At 36.8% G+C, this 19,812-nt stretch overlaps 1 protein-coding gene across 1 annotated transcript in view; it reads left to right on the forward strand.

Annotated features, from left to right (window-relative positions):
- The first annotated feature begins 14,741 nt into the window (after positions 1-14,741).
- Positions 14,742-19,812, forward strand: part of LOC102583345 (uncharacterized) — a 10,789-nt gene continuing 5,718 nt past the window's right edge. Inside the window, exons 1-5 of the mRNA XM_006359136.2 lie at positions 14,742-15,181; positions 15,500-15,576; positions 15,682-15,816; positions 17,891-17,945; positions 18,053-18,140. Of these exons, the coding sequence (XP_006359198.1) occupies positions 14,889-15,181; positions 15,500-15,576; positions 15,682-15,816; positions 17,891-17,945; positions 18,053-18,140 (648 nt within the window). The 5' untranslated portion in view covers positions 14,742-14,888. The remainder of the gene's footprint in view (positions 15,182-15,499; positions 15,577-15,681; positions 15,817-17,890; positions 17,946-18,052; positions 18,141-19,812) is intronic.

The raw sequence follows: 19,812 nt of genomic DNA on the forward strand, positions 1-19,812 counted from the left end.
ACCCCTCACTTATTTGGACCTTTTAAACAAGTCAAAGTTAAGTTTTATATTCACAGATTTCATCGGGGAACCAGTCCGCGACGCGGAGGTTTTCCCACAAGTTTCTGGAAATTAAATTTTGAGACAGTAGAGTTCGCGACACGTCCGCTACGCGAACCAAGAATTTGGCCTATAGTGGAGCTAGTCTGTGACGCGAACATGCTCCCTCCATGAGCAATTTTAAGCTGCCTTGGCAGCTTGTTTGGCCAAGGGTTGGGGTCCTCCTCGGGAACCCTTAGGGTGGTCCCGGGGAGTCGTACCCGAATGTTTGACCCTAAAAACATTTATTAAGACACTAGGGTTACCTCCACTGATTTTAGACTCCAAACAACAGATAAATACATGAACAACATACTAGAATACACCAACACGTAAAAGACTAGTTTCTGAACGTCTTGGTTGTCCCTTGACGTTTGACTTCCAAACTCTTTAAAACTGACTAAAAAGGCTATTCTTCATTATTTTAACAAGTTATTAATGCATAAAACCCATGTGAGGCTCTACTTTATCCTACTTCATTTTAAGGGTTGTTACAGTCGTGGTTTGGGTCTGAGACTTGGAGATTTGGGGAGCAACATGAAAAAACTAAGTGTTGACTCACGAACCCCACCTATGGGGCGTGAGTCAACCTACGCCTCGTAGGTTGCATTCCGTAGGTGATGCTGCCTTTTGGTAGTTTTTAGGCAGCCCCCATTGGTCCTCTTCAAGGACCCTGAGGGTCCTAGGGGGTCATGCCTTGATGTTTAGACACTAAAACTCTAGTACCAACTTAGGGACATCATTTTAGGACTCTAATCTTACGTTTTAACTTCATTAGGCTACTAGACTACATGTCAGGCTCTAGCTTAGGTCATTAGATTTCCGGGGTGTTACATTATCTCCCCCTTGGGAACATTCGTCCCCGAATGATGATCTAAACACCAAACTAAGTTAGAAACTCTAGACTAACAGCCCAACATGCATGAAACATCAAAATGTGTAAAAACTAAAAATGCACTAATCACATCATGCACAATTTCAAAGGAGGAAATTTCAACTCCATTTCACAACATGGCCAATGCAATACGAGTAAGTAGGAACTGCATTCCCCAATACAATATGCATGAAACGCATCCATTAACATCAACATGGGAGGAACTACCTTCTCCAACTCATACAAGTTCAACACAACATATAGAGCCAACATGTCATCTCATCAACATATCATTAAGCATGTTCATCAATTTACCTTATGAAGTCAAAAATGCAAGCATCATACTAAAATGCAAATCAACATAAGGAACATATAAATCATGAAAATATGCTTTAACATGAATTCTCACAAGAACATGCACAATATAAAGAAATCATGGAAACTCCTACCATACACATGACTCCCCAATACACTTAAAACTCAAGAGAAATTATTTACCTCAAGTTGGGATAGGAGTAGAAGGAAAAATATAAGGATAGCGGGACTTCATGTCGGCCTCGGCCTCCCACGTAACACCCTCAACTAAGTGATTTCTCCATAGAACCTTAACAGAAGCTACCTCTGTATTGCTCAACTTCTTCACTTGCCGGTCCAAAATCTCAACCGGTACCTCTTCATAAGAAAGGTTCTCATCAACTCCTAAACCCTTTAAAGGAAGGATGGATACCGGATCACCAATGCACTTCTTGAGCATGGAAACATGAAACACCGGGTGAACCGGAGCCAACTCATTTGGCAAGTCCACTTCATATGCAACTTTCCCAACACGTTTCAAGATTTGGTATGGTCCCACATACCGGGGACTAAGCTTCCCTTTCTTGCCAAACCTCATCACACCTTTCATAGGTGAGATTTTCAAGTAGACCCAATCACCAACCTCAAATTCAAGATCCCTCCTTCTAACATCGGCATATGATTTTTGCCGACTTTGGGCCGTTTTCAACCTTTCTCTAATAAGTCAAACTTTTTCAATGGCATCGTAAACTAGTTCGGGACCAATTAGGGCAAATTCACCTACTTCAAACCAACCGATCGGAGATCTACACCTCCTACCATATAGTGCTTCAAATGGAGCCATGGCAATGCTAGAGTGGTAACTATTGTTGTAAGAAAATTCGATCAATGGAAGATGGTCGTCCCAATTACCTTTGAAATCAATCACACACGCCCTCAACATGTCCTCTAAGGTTTGAATGGTGCATTCTACTTGACCATCCGTTTGAGGGTGGAAAGTGGTACTAAGTTTAACATTGGTACCAAGCCCTTGTTGGAACGCCTTCCAAAAATGTGAAGTAAATTGAGCACCCCGGTCCGAAATGATAGACAAAGGAACCCCAGCAACTTCACTACCTCTTTGATATACAATTTGGCATAGTCTTCCGCCGAAAAAGTAACCTTAATGGGAATGAAGTGGGTTGATTTAGTCATCCTATCAACAATGACCCAAATAGAATCATGTTGCCTTCGAGTACGAGGCAAACCAACCACAAAGTACATATTCACCTCCTCCCACTTCCGAGTGGGAATATTTATATCTTGCAATGAACCTCCTGGTTTTAGGTGTTCGACCTTAACTTGTTGACAATTTGGACTTTTGGCCACAAAACCTGCTATATCATTTTTCATGCCATTCCACCAATAGACTTCCCGTAGATCACGGTACATCTTGGTGGCTCCCGGATGAATAGAATATCGCAAACCATGAGCTTCTTCTAAAATTTGCTCTCTCAAGCTATCAACATCCGAAACACATAATCTACCTTGGTACCTAAGCACCCCATCTCTCCCTTGGGAGAAAACCTCAACGGACTTATTAAGAACCGACTCTTTCAATTCCATCAAAATAGGATCAAGATGTTGCTTAGACTTCACATCAACAACAAAAGATGATTCAGATCTATGATGAACGTCCATGATCCACCCTTGGCGGAATCCACTAGTTGGACACCTAACCAGGCCAATCTATGCACATCCCGAACCAATTCATTCTTCTCCTCTTCTACATGAGTCACACTACCCATGGACAATCTACTTAAAGCATCCGCAACTACATTAGCTCTGCCGGGGTGGTATAAGACACTCATGTCATAATCTTTCAAAAGTTCTAACCACCTTCTTTGTCGGAGATTCAAATCTTTTGGCTAAACATATATTGAAGGCGCTTGTGGTCGGGTAAACACATCTACATGCACCCCATAAAGACAGTGTCTCTATATTTTCAAGGCAAACACCACCGCTGCTAGTTCAAGATCATGAGTTGGATAATTCTTTTCATGTACCTTGAGTTTCCTTGAAGCATAGGTAATCACCTTACCATGTTGCATAAGGACACATCCCAAACCCACTCGAGAAGCGTCACAATATACTATAAATCCATTGGTACCCTCAACATAGGAGCGGAGGTGAGTCAATCCTTCAATTCTTGGAAGCTCTTCTCACAAGCCTCCGACCACTCAAATTTGGACTTCTTTTGGGTCAAAGCCATTAATGGAGAAGCAATGGATGAGAAACCTTCAACAAATCTCCTATAATACCCAGCCAAACCCAAAAAACTTCTAATATCAGTGGGACTCTAGGGTCTAGGCCAACTCTTAACCTCATCGGTTTTCTTAGGATCAACCTCTATGCCCAAGCTCGACACTATATGACCGAGGAAAGTAGCCGACCTTAGCCAAAACTCACACTTGCTAAATTTAGCATACAATTGTTGGTCTTTAAGGACTTGCAATACTATCCTCAAATGCTTCATGTGATCACCCTCACTCTTAGAGTAGATCAAAATATCGTCAATAAAAACTATCACAAACGAATCAAGGTATTGCCTAAACTCTTTATTCATAAGGTCCATGAAAGCCGCCGGGGTGTTGGTCAAACCAAAAGACATTACTAGAAATTCATAGTGACCATATCTTGTTTAGAAGGCTGTTTTAGGAATGTCAACCCCTCTCACCCTAAGTTGGTGATAGCCCGACCTTAGGTCAATCTTCAAAAAGTAACTCGCTCCTTGGAGTTGGTTAAACAAATCATCAATCTTAGGGAGTGGATACTTATTCTTATTAGTGACCTTGTTCAATTGGCAGTAATCAATACACATCCTAAGGTATCCATCCTTTTTCTTCACAAATAATACCGGAGCACCCCATGGAGATATGATATGTTGAATAAAACCCTTGTCTAACAAATCTTTGAGTTGCTCCTTCAACTTCTTTAATTTGGCCGGAGCCATCCGATAAGGGGGAATGGATAGGGGTTGAGTATCCGGCAAAAGATCAATGCCGAAGTTTATTTCCCGTTCGAGAGGAATGTCGGGAAAGTCATTGGGAAAGACTTTCGGAAATTCCCTTACTACGAGGACCGACTCTAAAGGAGGAGACTCAGACTCAATGTCCTTAACTCTTACAATATGATAGATACAACCCTTAGAAATCATTTTACAAGTTTTTAGACATGAAATGAATCGACCTCTAGGGATTGAATTTTCCCCCTTCTATTCCAAAATGGGGTCATTTGGAAATTGAAACTTTACTACCTGAGTTCTACAATCAATGGAAGCAAAACAAGCATGCAACCAATCCATCCCCAAGATTACATCAAAATCAAGCATGTCTAATTCAACCAAATCTACCAATGTGACTTTATGAGACAATGAAAATGGGACAAACTCCTATAAACTCTTTTAGCCACAACAGAGTCACCCACCGGGGTAGAAATCGAAAAGGGTTCTTCTAAGACATCGGAGAGTACATCAAATTTCATAGCCACAAAAGGAGTAACAAAAGATAAAGTGGACTCGGGGTTTAATAATGCATAAACATCAATGGAAAATACTCGCAACATACCGGTAACAACGTCCGGGGACCCCTTTTGATCACTTCGGGATTGGAGAGCATAAAAACAATTCTTCTTGAGAGCATCGAAATTTGAGCCACTTGGAGGGACTTTCTTTCCCTCTCTCCCTTGAACCTTTAGCATAGGACAATCTCTCTTCAAATGACCACTCTTCCCACAACTAAAGCAACCATCAGTGCCAACTAGGCACTTACCTTCATACTTCCTGCCACACTTTGCACAACTAGGTATTTCAACATAAGAGCCACCCCTATTGCCTCTTTGAGGCTTAGGGTTAGACACCCTATCTTTGTTGGGTCTTGGTGCATTGGAGGGGCCTTGGTTGGAAAACCTCTTTTGAACATTGGTTTGTCTTGAACCTCAAACTTACCTTTGGAAGAATTCCCATCATCGTTCCTTGCCCTCTTCACTTCTCTACCCACTTGCTTGAGCTTTTGTTCCTCTATTTGTTCGGCATGAACCATAAGTTGTGAAATGTGCATGCTCGAAATGAGCATTGCCGAACGACACTCATTTACCGCCAAGTCGGATATCCCCATGACGAATTTGTTCATCTTAGCCCTAGAGTCCGCCACCAAGGTTGGAGCATGCTTAGACAATTAGGTGGATTTAAGGCTATATTCCTTCTCATTCATACCTCCTTGGCAAAGGTTGATGAATTCTTGCATTTTTCTCTCCCTCAACTCTAGGGGGAAAACCTATCAAGGAAGGCCGTATTGAATACTCCCCAATCAATTTGGCCCGCTCTCACGGATCTCTCATCTTTCCATTGCTCATACCAAACTTGAGCTACGTCTTTCAATTGGTAGGCGGCCAATTCCGCCTTTTTTCGAGAAGATACACCCATGGCATCAACCACCTTAATCACCTCATCTAAAAAGCCTTATGTGTCCTCATCCACTTTAGAGCCATAGAAGGTAGGGGGATTCATTCTTGTGAAATCCCTAATCCTTGAAGCGGTTGTACTCACATTGGGGTTCACTTGAACTCTAGCATCCCTAGTGACTTGAGCCGTTAGAACATGGGTCAAGGTTTGGAGAGCCGGTCTTATCTCCACATTGGTCATGGCCCCTTCATCATTTGGAGCTAGAGGAACTTGAGCCCCTTGAGCCGTTAGAACATGGGTCAAGGTTTGGAGAGCCGGTCTTATCTCCACATTGGTCATGGCCCCTTCATCATTTGGAGCTAGAGGAACTTGAGCCCCTTGTTGACCTTGGGGAGGAACTCCCTCATCATTAGCAACCTCTTCTTCCACTCTTCTTATATTCATATTCCTATATGCACAAGAAAATGGTTAGGAAAGAGGACTTCATAAAGTTAGGACTCCACAACACGACTAAATAGTAGTGAAGGAAGTGAAAGTTCCTAAACATCGTATAGCCTCTCATTCATAAGTGTGGCACGCTTCACATTCATGAACAAGATTCTACTAGACGTGGTTCATGAGACATCAACCTAATTATTATCCCAAAACCTTATGCTCTGATACCAAATTTGTCACGACCCAATAGTACCCCCTAGATGTAACATGACGTACTTGACCCCAAAGGGGTCTCATACAAGCCTCTAGCATCATCATAACATAAGACATAGAAATAATGCGGAAAATTTAAAACTTTTACAATAGAAGTCCAACTTCATTTTTCATAAAGGAAAAATAATAGGAATCTAGACTTTGTCTCATAAACCATCTAAAACATAGGAATACAAAGTTTGGAACTTAGCCCTTTACATCAATAAAATTCTCAAAATAAGAAGTACAATAGAAACTAAGAAATGAATAATCCATCCTCGAACTTTAGGACTCACCACAACTTGGAGATAGACAATGTAAGTCCTCTTCAAGAAAGGAGAATGTAAGACACCTAGCCGGAACCTACACTTATCAAAATGTAGAGGAAGAAGGGGTTAGCACAAATATGTACTAAGTATGGAAACATGCATAAAATCCTTGAATATGCTAAAAATGGACATTTTAGTTGAAAAGTATGCATTTGTCAAGTTTGGAAACCAACATGCATTTACAGTGTACATCACAAGCCAAAAATCACATTCATACTCATTTCATAGTAAAGCCATTACCTTAGTAACCCCTAAGGAACACTTATGCAATGTGTGGTTGGCATCCCATAATACCAACCCTACTTAGTACACCCTTGAAGCTACCTTGGTCATGCATACCATCTTTAGACCTCATTATAATCATTAGTCACAAATAAGGAAAATAGTCATGTACATTACTTGAATATAAGAAAAGTCATTCACAACAACTATCCATTCAACACATATGCATACATTTGTATCTCATCATAATATAAATGAACCATCCCACAACATCCTACAAAGTCTACTTGTGCAATGTGGGAGTGAAGTCCCATACCCCACTCCTACTAAGTAAACTCACCAAGAAGTCATAGAGTAGTTCATATCTCATTCATTATCTTCATTATATAGGGAAAGTAGCACTAACCGACATAGACCATGTGAGCTACATGGAATCCGATGTTCTACCCCCACACCGAAAAGCGGGTGTCCTACTTGCCTAAGGTAGAACTATCGTGATAGCTTTTAGGTGGATCCACTAGGTAAAGACCTATGTGGGCACATAGTTATGGGATAAGAAGATTGCTACTAGAAACCCGGACTTCTTGCGTAAAAGGTTTCCATCTCATGAGACAACCTATGTTGGGAAGCCGGACTTGCTAAACATAAAAGCTTCCTATCTCATTGTTCATATCCTCTCGGTGCTAAGCCTATTTCACTTTAAAAGTCATATTAAGCCTTTACTTAGGTTTATATTCAATAGAGAATGCACTAGGCACTCAAACCAACGTTTATCATAATAGCTCATAGATTCATTAGGTGAGAATGTCCTTTTAATTTAGAATTATCAACATGTGAGTAAACCTTTTACATTACCATTCCTAGTGTTTTCATGAGAACTAACCATTCAATCAACACAACCACATCATCATCATCCTATACAAGTCATACATTGAACATGTGTAAAGGGTAAAGGGGAGAATAGCCTTTCAACAATACCTCAATATACACAATAGTCATAGGATCTTTACCTTTTAAGTGAATCATAGGTTCACATACAATTTTCATCAATCATGAACAAAACCTTCACAATTTACTCCTTCAAGGGTCATAAACCCAAGTCTCACAATCACACTTAGAAATACTAATTTAAGCATTAAATAAACAAGATTCAATACTAGATTAACATTGATACAATTCATAGTAATCATCTTGCATCAATACACCCATCACAATTCATGAAATTAAGGTCATGGGATAGTTCATGGGTTCATGGGGAGTTTTACAATAAAAATCACCATTAAATGTCAAATCATCCACAATATAAGACAAATAACATAATGAAATCCATTTTAGGAAGAACCCATGGTTAGAATGAAACACCTAGTTTTTGAACAATATCCCAATTTCGAAATTTGAGTTGGAAGGGCTTCATGGAGAAAAGTGTTCCATGAATCAAGGTTCCCATACTTTAATTGATGTTTTCCCACAAAATTGGAGTGAAAAACTTGGAGCTTGAACCCTAATCTTGACCTTCTTCTTTGTTCTTCAATGGAGTCTAGAGAGAGAATCTTTTGGGGAGGGAAGTTGGTTGAGTTTGAGTTTGTGAGTTATGAGAGTTAAAAGGGTTGTTTAATAGTTAAAACTACTTATTTAAGTCCTAAATAACTAATTTAAACCGTCCCTATTTTTTAATAAATAAAATAGAACTTACCTAATTTAATTGTTCTTGGCAGATTTTAAGACAGCATGGCAGCCCGTACCTACGAGACCTTCACCTACGGACTGTAGGTGGGGTGACGCCACGTCCTACACACTCTTGCTTTGCATCAGAGAGGGGGAGGATCAAGGCAAGGTGATGAGACTAAGTCTCAACCCACGTCACCAACCTACGGTCCATAGGTTGGGTGACTCCACGTACTGCATAGTCGTGGTTTGGGTCTGAGACTTGGAGATTTGGGGAGCAACATGAAGAAACTATCTCTTTTTCGAGCAAGCCAAAAACACGAAGGTAGAGTTGCATTTGCAACTACAACCCTTTAAATTAAACCACAATTATGATTGAAATCACTTTTAAACAGCATTTAAACTATCAATTAGCAATACCCATAAGCTAAATCAACCCATAATCACACTCCAAGAATTGGGGTTTTAGCTAGACATCATAAAAAGATATAAATCGTTACCAAATTGTGTTTCCATCAACTGGGTAAGATTAATTTCGTCTTTACAAAGGTCCACATTAAAAAATCTCAAAGACCCACTTCCAATTTCTCAAAAATGGAAAGCTTCAATTCTTCAAAGCTAAGGAAAAGTTTGTCTCAAAACTCAGAGTTCTCACTCTAAAATTCTATATTATTAAAACTGATACTAAACTAAGAATTCAAAAAATATATTTATAGTCGCCAAAAATATGCTGCAAAGGACCATTCGGCGCAGTAAGTCGGATCGCCAAACAGCTCAGCGATCCGCCCTTTGGTTAGTTTGATCGCCTTTTTGCTTTGGCCTTCAGCATCTTCAAGTTCTGTAACTTTGGGCGATCCAATCACCGCATCGCGGAACCGTTCGGCGACACGTCGACTACTCTTTTTTCTTGCGGACTTGATTTTCTCCTTCAGGGCTTGGCACACTGGAACTTTAGGCGAGGTAATAGCCACTCGGCGACTCGCCCAATGGATTAGGCTATCAACATGCCTTTTTTTCTTCGTTCTTTCAGCTGCCTTGTTCCTTTTTGCGCATTAGTGTCCATGCTTTGTTCCTCAATCCAAATTCCTGGAAAATAAGGATTTTACATCAGTTATTGACACAAAATAAGCATTTGAGGACACTAAATCTATCAAAATAAAGTCCAAAACGTGGACTCATCACCTTTTGAAACATATCACTTTGGAAAACAATGAGAACAAGCTTGTTACCAACAACAAAGATACTCAGGAGGTATGCAGTGAATTTGAATATTGTGAACGAGATAAAACGTGTAGTGGTTTCTCTGTGTGGGATCTAATCTGTCCTAGTTCAGTTCATCTTTGACTTTGGGTTATCATCAATCAAGCTTCTGCCAACTACTTCACATATCTCAATAGAGAATGGTTTTTACCAATTGTTTCTTTGTTGTACATGTTAAAATGGATCAGGGCCAACAGATGCTTAAGATACATGTTAGCAAGCAGTGCATCCTTGATGATTTTGAGTTCTATGAGGACCATCAGAAGAGAATTCAGGAAACAAAGGCCAAGCAGCAACTATTTCAGAAGTAGGTAGAATATTTATGTCCTACACTTCTGGTTATTTATTTATTATTATATAAATAAGAGAAGAACATGATGATTAGATGGTGCTTTCACCAGTACATTTAACAGTAGTCCTTATTTTCATAGTTATTATCTTCCTCCAATGATGAATTTTTTCCCTTGGTTGTCTCAGTCGCAGCAGGTGTGGGAAGGCAAAGTCTCTGATGAGAAGAAAAAAGAAAATTCCAACAACGAACTTAAATCCCAGAAAACTTCAGAAGTTTTTGTTGTTTTGAATAAGGAAAGTTTACCTCCTCTTCATACTAATGGGCAGGTCCAAAATTGGTAGATGATGTGAAGGGTGCAAAATTAGTAATCTTATCAGACAATAACTTGTTGTAGCTAACGGGATAGCAAATGGGGTTGCTAATGCATGCTAGCTTTCGCCTAATTAAGGGTGGTCCGTGGTTAACAGGTCCTAAATTGAAGCTTTGACTACATGGAAACTCGGTTAGATCTTATAACCTTTGGGCTGCCCTTTTTGTTCGAGCTGCATTTGAAGTTTGTTCTTGCATAAAGAAAGAGATTTCCAAAGAGAAGTCGGTTAATGACAAGGCTATTTCATCTGCTACTAGGACTTTAGAAATGACGAGCTTCATACATCTTTGGGATTTGGTTTTAGGTTAATCTACCTTTGCTTTTTATTTCTTTTGACTTTGGGGTTTTGGTTCATTTTTTCTATTTTTCTGTTTCCTTAGTTGGGGATTTTACAGTTGGGGTTCATGTTGTTATTATTAGTTTGGCTCCTAATCCTATCTTGTAAATCTAGATTAACATGTTGCGGTAAGTCAGCAGAGCTTTTTGTACTATTCAAAAAGAGCTAGAAAAGCAAGGTGGGTATGCATTGCAATATAGTTGGGTTAAAATGCTTTTGATAGTCATGTTTTAGTTTTCTTTATTATCTTCACCCAGGGTATTTTCATGTTAATTTAGTTGTAGCATACCTAATCAGGAAAAAAACTTGCATGCAGTTTTCAACTTTTACCAACTTAAAAGTGGTTAATATATTGTATCAAATACATTTACAGTAGAGTTGATTCAAGGAGCATTTGATAGTAAGGTCACACAACATGGTGACAGTTTGGTATTGAAGTTATTGTGTACATATCAACCCCAAACTGGTTATCGTGTATCTTGCATCCTAATTATATGTTTGAGGACTAATTTGAAAAGTCTGCAAAAGTAAATAGAACTTATAACTGGACAAGATAACACGAGTAAATCATTTGCTAGACATTCTTCGATTTTGAATAATAGTTATATTTCATAGGGGTGTAAAAAAGAATATAAAAATCAATTGATTGAAATGATTGAACTGATTGAACCTAATCATATTAAAGTGATCTATATTGTGTTTTTAAAAAAATAAAATGGTGAATTTTTATGTAAGCGTATAACCAGGTCGAACAATCGGGATGATCTTCTTAACTCATTAAAGAAAGTGATCAAACTGAATCGAATAACTTTGAACACATGCAAATATATTTTATATATTAACAATATGTTAAATTTCAAATATAAATATATTTTATAACATCTTTCAAATATAAATATAACCTAGGTTCTAGGCAACTGGACCTCTCTAGGCCTTTGTCCTTTAATTAGTCTTTAATTAATTAGAACTAAAATTAAAGGGATAATTTCAGAGACCTCCCCTCATGTTTGGGTGAATAACACTAATTTTCCTTGTGATTTACGATATTACACTTACCCCCTTATTTTGATTTATTTGTAACAATTCTTTTAATCTATTTGTTTTAATTATAAAAAATGTGATCCTACTAATTTACCCTTAATGATACACTATTTTATTTTATTTATTTTGTAAGCATATCTTTTTAATTATTTTCATCCTCCATTAATGTTATTTTAGAGAAATTACCAGGACAATTACTCTTTGTGATTGAGGATGCTCATTGTAAATCTGTGAACCTCCACTTGTTGACCTTTAAGGTTGATGCTATTAAAAGTTTTTCAGATTCTAAAAGTTAAAATTACTATAAAAATTCAATTGATTAATGAAATTTAAAGATTTGATAAACAATTTTCTATTGTATTCTTTACCATTGCATATAATCACAGAAAAAATGCGAAGAAAATCTAAGATGTTTCATTAACCAATCGGGGGTGTAGTTGGATAAACTTCAACTCTTGTAACAACGATTTTTTTTAAATTACAATATTAGATAGTTTTTTTTTAAAAAAAATTATAAAGGAAAATATAAAATCAGTATTAGATAGTTAACTAACGAATTCATAAAATTAATTAATTAGAATAGTTTAATAAAAGATAAGGGCAAGTTAGTCAAGATAAGGTTATTTTACATTAATATTGATAGATTAAAAGAATTGTTACAGAAAAATCAAAATAAGGGAGGTAAGTGTAAAATTGTAAACCACAAGGGAGGTTAGTGTTATTAACCTAAACCCGAGGGAGGTCTCTGAAATTATCCCTTTAAGAAATGTGATTATTTTTTGCTTAAATTATCATGAGTGGATAGACCCTACAACCAAGGGTTGTGGAATCTATGAAAACTTAACCTAAAAGGGGACTTTATGAAATAAACTTTGTATTGTAATTGTATACTTTATTACCTCTTTCATATTAATCAATTTCTATGGTTGCAAACATTAGAAACTGACCTAGGTTTGAGTTATTTGAGTAAAAAAGGTGTAAAATCCTGAAAAAGAGTTAATAACGAGGATTCGATATTCTAAACTCGTCTAATGGTTTATGTTGTACCAACATATTGACCAACTCTAAGTAAATATCATTGAGTTGAGTTAAAACACTTTTAGTTCCAAAACAATAAAAGTGACATACATTTAATTTATTTGAGAAACAGTTAAATGTAACATAAGTGTGATAAACTAGTATACTAGCATTGCAAAGTTTTCAAACCGAATTTAGGCAAACAACCTTGGTGAACACAATCCTTGTTTTATCTCTACAAATTCTCACTTTAAGTGATATTACTGAAAGTTACTAATTATAATTTGATAATGAAAATAATCCCAATTATACCAACTTTATTTACATCCCCGTGAAAATCGACCAAGTTCTCTCCTTATTCCTTGTGGAATTCAACCCCAACCTAGTTGGATTTTATATTTGACAACAATCGCATTATACTTCTTTAAGAAGGTGTACAATTTTGGCACCACTTTCAGGGACCCTAAAGAGGAACATTGTTGAAGAAGCTAGGATCTTGGCCACTAATTTGGGAGAGTACCTCGAAATCGAATGACAATTCAAAGAGTACTAACATGATTTGATGTCGCAAGAGCCCCACTTCTATTATCCAGCAATGGTCGACTGTGATTTTCTTGCGAACTATGCCGCGAAATTGGTAAGTTGGACTAAAGCAGCATCCCGAGAGGTAACACGGCTACTGGAGTGCTTATTCGGAGAGTACATGTAAGCATCTTTTCACAACCTAGAAATTCGAAATCCCAAAACAGACCTTAAAAGTTTAGAAATTATTCTACAAAAAAGTTGGGATTTATAAGTAGCACCTCGTAGATCAAATTCAGAAACATGAATTTTAGTATGTGTTTTAGGGGTCCAATGTATGGATTGTAAACCCTTTTACATCCCATAAATTTAGATCATAAAACAACTCTTGAAACTTGAAATTTTCTTGAGTTTTATGGACTATGTTTTCATCTTGTAGTTGGACCTACAGATCATAAATGGATCCCATAAATCAAACTTCAGAAAGGTAGGAATTGAGTCTTGGGGCATTTTGCTAGAGCTCCCCCCTGGGGTGAGCCTCGAAGCGAGTCCCAATAGAGTCTTTTAAGACAATGATACAAACTTATGATTATTTTTAATAATTTTTAGAACTTATGGGTATAAATCATATTTCTTTTAAAAGTCAAATATTTCTCCCAAAATTTATGACCAAATGCATGGCGAAACATCATCAAAACTTCAACAAAAAATGGCTTGTCAAAAATATTCGGAAATTTGTGGCCAAACACTAATGTAGGGCTATGTATCGGTCTGTTCGGTTCAATTTTGAAGATTATAAATTTGACTTATTAGTTATCGGTTTGCAGACATGCTAAACCGTTATAGAACCATTAAGATATTGATTTATCGGTTATTGGTCTATCGATTATCGATTTAACTGTTAAGATTTGACATTAAAAAATAATTGAAAATCACTTAGAAACAAGGTGACAAACCAAATGAACCATGCACATGAGTTCACAAATTGCATCTTGCTCAAAAACAAACAATTTTACGTTGTAGAATAACCAAGAGTTTGAGATAGCTAGAAATAAAAGTAGGAAATTAAACTCTAAGTCAAGGACTTTATATACAAAATAATATAAATATAATTATTTAATTTACTATCAGAATATCCATTAACCATTAAGAAAAAAAAGTCAAATCATTAAGAACCTATAACCTGATAACAAAAAAGAATCAAAATCATTACCAAAACGGCTAAACTAATAACCCATTAGTAATGGGTTAGATTTTAAACAGGCCTAAGCTAACATAGTGTGAAATTCCTTGTTATGTATTTTGTTGAAATTTGAGGGGAAATGGGAAAGGGCCAAAAAGGGAAAACAGCATACAGCTGCTTCATATCTGAGTGAGAGAGTGCAGTGTGTAGATGGATGCACCATTATCCATAACCAATTGAAGAGCAGAGTGAGTAATTCAATCAAACTTGCCACAAATGGAGGCAGCTTCTGTGCTCAGCTCTTCTTCTACTTCCTCCTTTTCTCTTTCACATATGCTCTTATCTTCCTATACCTCAAAACCCCATGTCAGATTTATCTTCAATTCTCTATCAAAATGCACTGCGGGTTCTCGTTTGCTCTTTTCTTCCAACCACAGCGTTCAAAGATTCTCTCTGCTTCGACCTTCAGCTCTTACTTTCGAGGAAACTGTAGATACTTTTTCAGTGCAGCCCAAAATTGACAAGAGTGGCAGATTCTGTAGTCCTAGAGCTGCTCGAGAGCTCGCTCTGTATGTCCTTTTCACCCTTTCTTTAAAAATATGTGACATTTTTTTTGTAATTAGGGTTGCAAGACATACCTTTTTTTTTCCTTAACCAACCAAGTAGATGGACATATTTTTTCTTTATGGTGGTGAGAATTCTAGAACTAAGGATTTATGTGTGCAATGATACCCGTACGAATGTAATGCTTTAGGGTGATTCCTTATGTTTATGAATTTCATGAAAAAATGCAAGTGCGGAATATCCATAACTAAAGGAAATTTATTTATAAGTTAAATGTACCAAATGTATATCATAACTCTGTTCCATGCATATTCTTATCTTAGGATGACAATATATGCGGCATGTTTGGAAGGGTCAGACCCTGTTCGCTTTTTTGAGAAACGGTTGAACATTAGAAGAGGTAATGGTTCTATTTCGCTCCTTTTTCAAATTTTAAAGAAATTGCAGCTAGGCTTATGGTTCTTTTTCAATCTTTAGCTAACAATTATTTGATTTTGGAGCGTAGAACCGGGATATATATTTGATAAAGAGTGGTTAATGAAGTACAATCACATGAGTTTTGGAGGCCCCCCTGTGAAAACTGAGACAGTTGAAGAAGCTGATGAACTTCTCAAGGCTGATGAAAATGATTCTGAAATAGGTATTTACATGTGTCTTGCATCTTTGGATCTCAATTCTTTAATACGGCTTGGATTAAATTTAGTAACACACACAAAAGCAAGCATAAAGTTAGGTTCATGTTGCTTACTATAGTTTTCACTAGAGATGGTTAACATGAGCTTAGCATCTTTACTCTATTGCAATGTTTTGGAGCCATGTTTTGTTTTGGCATTATTCGCCAACTCCATTTTTGTGCTCTCTGGTAGTTATTGATATTCCTGCCCTCGTTAAGATACAAATCAGTTTATGGCCTTCACGTGTATGTTCGTTTCAGTCATCACTTCAGTCTTTCCACCCATAAATGTACTTTTTCCAGTTGAGGTTGATGGGTATCCTGTCATTTGTTGCTTAAGAAGTTTTTCCGGTACTTGAATTTCATGGATGAATATTCCTGTTCTATTTTTCTGTGGGGAGCTTCACACTAGACACTGAAGTATCTTTTTGGTGCTTCCTTTTTTAAGTGATAATGTTGATGATTTTTTATTTTTTTTGTATTTCGGACTATCTGGTTCTTCCTTAAACTGTTTAGACATCTTGAATAACTATTGAATGTGTAGAGTCGGTTCTATGATGCAACTATGTATCTTCTAAACTAGTGGAGTTAAGTGACTTGTAGTCATAGGATAAATAGGTATACTATGGGTTTATTTTGATTTTAAAAAAAATATCAACAATAGTAATAGGATGTAGTCTCTGATTTTGCTGTCCTTCCCAATCTGAAAACTGAGGTGTCCGTATCTTTCCTCCAAAAAAATGATGTTAAAAAGGAAAGAACTAGTGGTTTCCTTGGGGCCAAGGATGCTCTTGAGCTATTAGTTAACTCAATAGTTGGTGCACAAGAATTTGATTTGGTTGTGCTATTTGTTTTTCAGGCTTTGTTGCTTCTTACTTCTTGAAGCTGTCTTATTTGTTTACTTTTGATTCCTAAAGTTTTAGAGAAATGTTATGCACCTCTTTCCAATTAATAAAGCATTAGTTACTTCTTGGGGAAGCTTTTGAGAGTCCTTTTCATCTATTAAACACTTTTTGATCCCCACCAATAATTCCGAGCATGGCTGATTGCTTAATTACGGCTTCTCAAAGTACTTCTCCAGGAACTATTTTGCAAGAAGCCACATAAGACTGGTCTTCTCCAAAATGACATCTATAGTAAATGTTCCCCATACGTGTATATGCTTCTTAAAAAAGAAAGAGAGAAGTATTGAAAACACCCCTTTACTTGACTAACTGAACTTATATACACCCCTAATCTGCCACATGCCATAGCAAATGATCTCAAACTCTTGTAGGAGCATGAGATTCTTAATAAAAAGTCAAGAGAAGCGTTGAAAACATACCTAAACTTGGAGAGTATTTAGGGGTGTATTTCATCCATGTAGCTAGATTAGGGGTGTCTATAAGTTTCTTTAGTCGAGTAGAGGGGTGTTTTTAAAGCTATCAATAGTTCGGGGACGAAACTAATAATTTGTGCCAAGTTTAGGGGTGTTTCCAATACTTCTCTCAAAAAGAAATAATTGCAATGAAAGAACTCTTCAGGAATGACCTTTTGAAGACAATGGAAGTACTTTGTATTAACAATATTTTGATACAGACAATATTTCTTCATATAAATAATCACATATATGAGTACAATGACATGATGAATAGGACCAGGCTCCACCTATATCCCAAATCCAGTACATTTTTTTAAAAAAAAATCTAGTACATGTACCTGAAGGATAAAAGAAAACTTTAATCAACAAAACTTCATCTGCAAAAGATGCTATTAGGGTCTAGGTCTTCCTTGAGATGGAATAATTTTTTGAACTTTTTTTCTTCCTCAATCTCCTGGGAGATTGGGTGAGCGTTCAAACTCCGGAGGCTACGCTCTCATAAAATTGTTGTTGCATTTTAGTGATAGTATCACTATGCAATGCTTGTGGTAAATGGTTTTAGTAGAAACATTTGAATGCAAAATTCTGTCTCATATTAAAAGATGTGGAATGTTTCCATCTCTATCATTTTCCTATTAGCTGATTTGTCCATTCAATCCGTTAATTTATTCTTTCTCTCAGAAGCTGAAGTTCTCTCTGCTCCACCAAAGTTGGTGTACAGCAAGCTTATTTTGCGGTAAGCTTATTGATCATATATGACTCTCTTTATGTAGCTTACAGTTTCTACTTTCTTCAGAATATGAGCACGCTGGTATAGCCTGATAATTTCTTGCATCTTTGCAGTTTCACACGGAAACTTTTGGTGGCAGTTGAAGAAAAGTGGGATAGTCACGTGCTTGTAATAAATAAAGTTGCACCTGATAATTGGAAGGTTGGATGTGTTACTTAAGTCTTTACATTCTTACTCTTAGCTACAATATGCACCGTAGTGATTGCACCTTGAAATTTGGGATTCTTTCTTCCTTAAACCCACACAGCCACATTCTGCCACCAATTCCAAGTCTTTTGAATGACATTCAAATTGAAGATGATAAAAACACATTCTCCCATTTCTCTACTTCTTCTTGAAATATGAAAAAGCATTCAGTTCAGTCAGAAGCTTGCACTGTGTGTTCCCATGGGAGCCTCTGTATCACTTTGAGAATACTCTTTCATACTGTAAATGAAACAATGCTATATCTTGCCTTCAATTTAATGAAGAAATTACAATACACGTTTCTTGATTAATAAAATCACTTGTGGTCTGTCACCCTGAGTGTGCAGATGTAGACAAGCTTGAGTTTAGGAAAATGTTCAAGTTTGGGAGATTTTATATTTGTAAGGCAGCTATGGATTAAAAATGGCTGGGAAAATAGATTGGCTCTTGCAACCCGTGGTATGTTGGTTGGGTGGGCACCCATGGGTTCAAACTCTGCCACAAACAAAATCTTGCTATTTTAGTGCGAGAAGGGTGGAGGAGTAGGCTCATTATCCACCGAGTTTCAAACCATGTGCCAATGGGCCTAGGGAATTTTTTATTTATCGAAAGAAAAGGTTGGCTCTTGCCCTTCTTTTAAAAAGGAACAAGGGAAAAGGGCCTGAATATACCCCTTAACTTTATCATTTAGAGCTGATATACCTCCCGTTATGAAAGTGACATATATACCCCTACTCCTACTGTTACACAAATGACTCACAGAAAAAATTAATTTTAAATGATTTTTTTTTATTAAAAAGAAAATCCATGTAGGGGTATATTTGTCATTCTCACGTTTTTTTTTTTACTTTTTAATCCAACAGCTAAATTTGAATTTATTATTTTGATGGTCAAATTTATTTTTCACTTATTTTCTTGTAATGTTTATTATTGATGCCCCAATTTTTTGTTTAATATATAGATATAAAAACTAAATTACAATATTGTAGCAAAAAAGAGTAGTTTAAATTTTTTTTTATTTTTTTTCTTTTCCCATTAACATTTTTTTTATATCTCTTGTTTTTTCACTAAAGAATGAAAGAAAAAAATGAAATAACAATAAGAAACTCAAATAATAATAATCAAAGAAGTCAAAAAATAATGTATGTCTGTAAAAGATCAAATATATGATTAAATTAAAAATAAAAAAATGTAATTTAAAATTAATTTTATCACTTTTGTAACGGTAGGGGTGTATGTGAGCCACTTTTGTAATGGTAATGGTATATGCGAGCCACTTTTGTAATGGTAACGGTATATGTGAGCCACTTTTGTAATGGTAGGGGTATATGTGAGTCACTTTTGTAACGAGGCGTATATTAGTTCTAAATGACAAAGTTGAGGGGTATATCATGCCCTTTATCTCTTTTTAGTCAATCTAGGGTGTGTTCGGTATGGAGAAAAATATTTTCCTATTTTCTTGTGTTCGGTTGGTTGAAAATTTTGGAAAATATTTTCTTTAGAAAAATAAGCTGCTTAAAAATAAGTAAAACGACTTCCATAATAGGGAAAACAAGTCGCATTGTCTCTCCTCACCCTCACAACCACTCTATCGCAGCCCCCACCACCTACCCCCCTCCCCTCCACC

Source organism: Solanum tuberosum, unplaced genomic scaffold (genome assembly GCF_000226075.1).
Source record: "Solanum tuberosum cultivar DM 1-3 516 R44 unplaced genomic scaffold, SolTub_3.0 scf00288, whole genome shotgun sequence".
Lineage (NCBI taxonomy): Eukaryota > Viridiplantae > Streptophyta > Magnoliopsida > Solanales > Solanaceae > Solanum > Solanum tuberosum.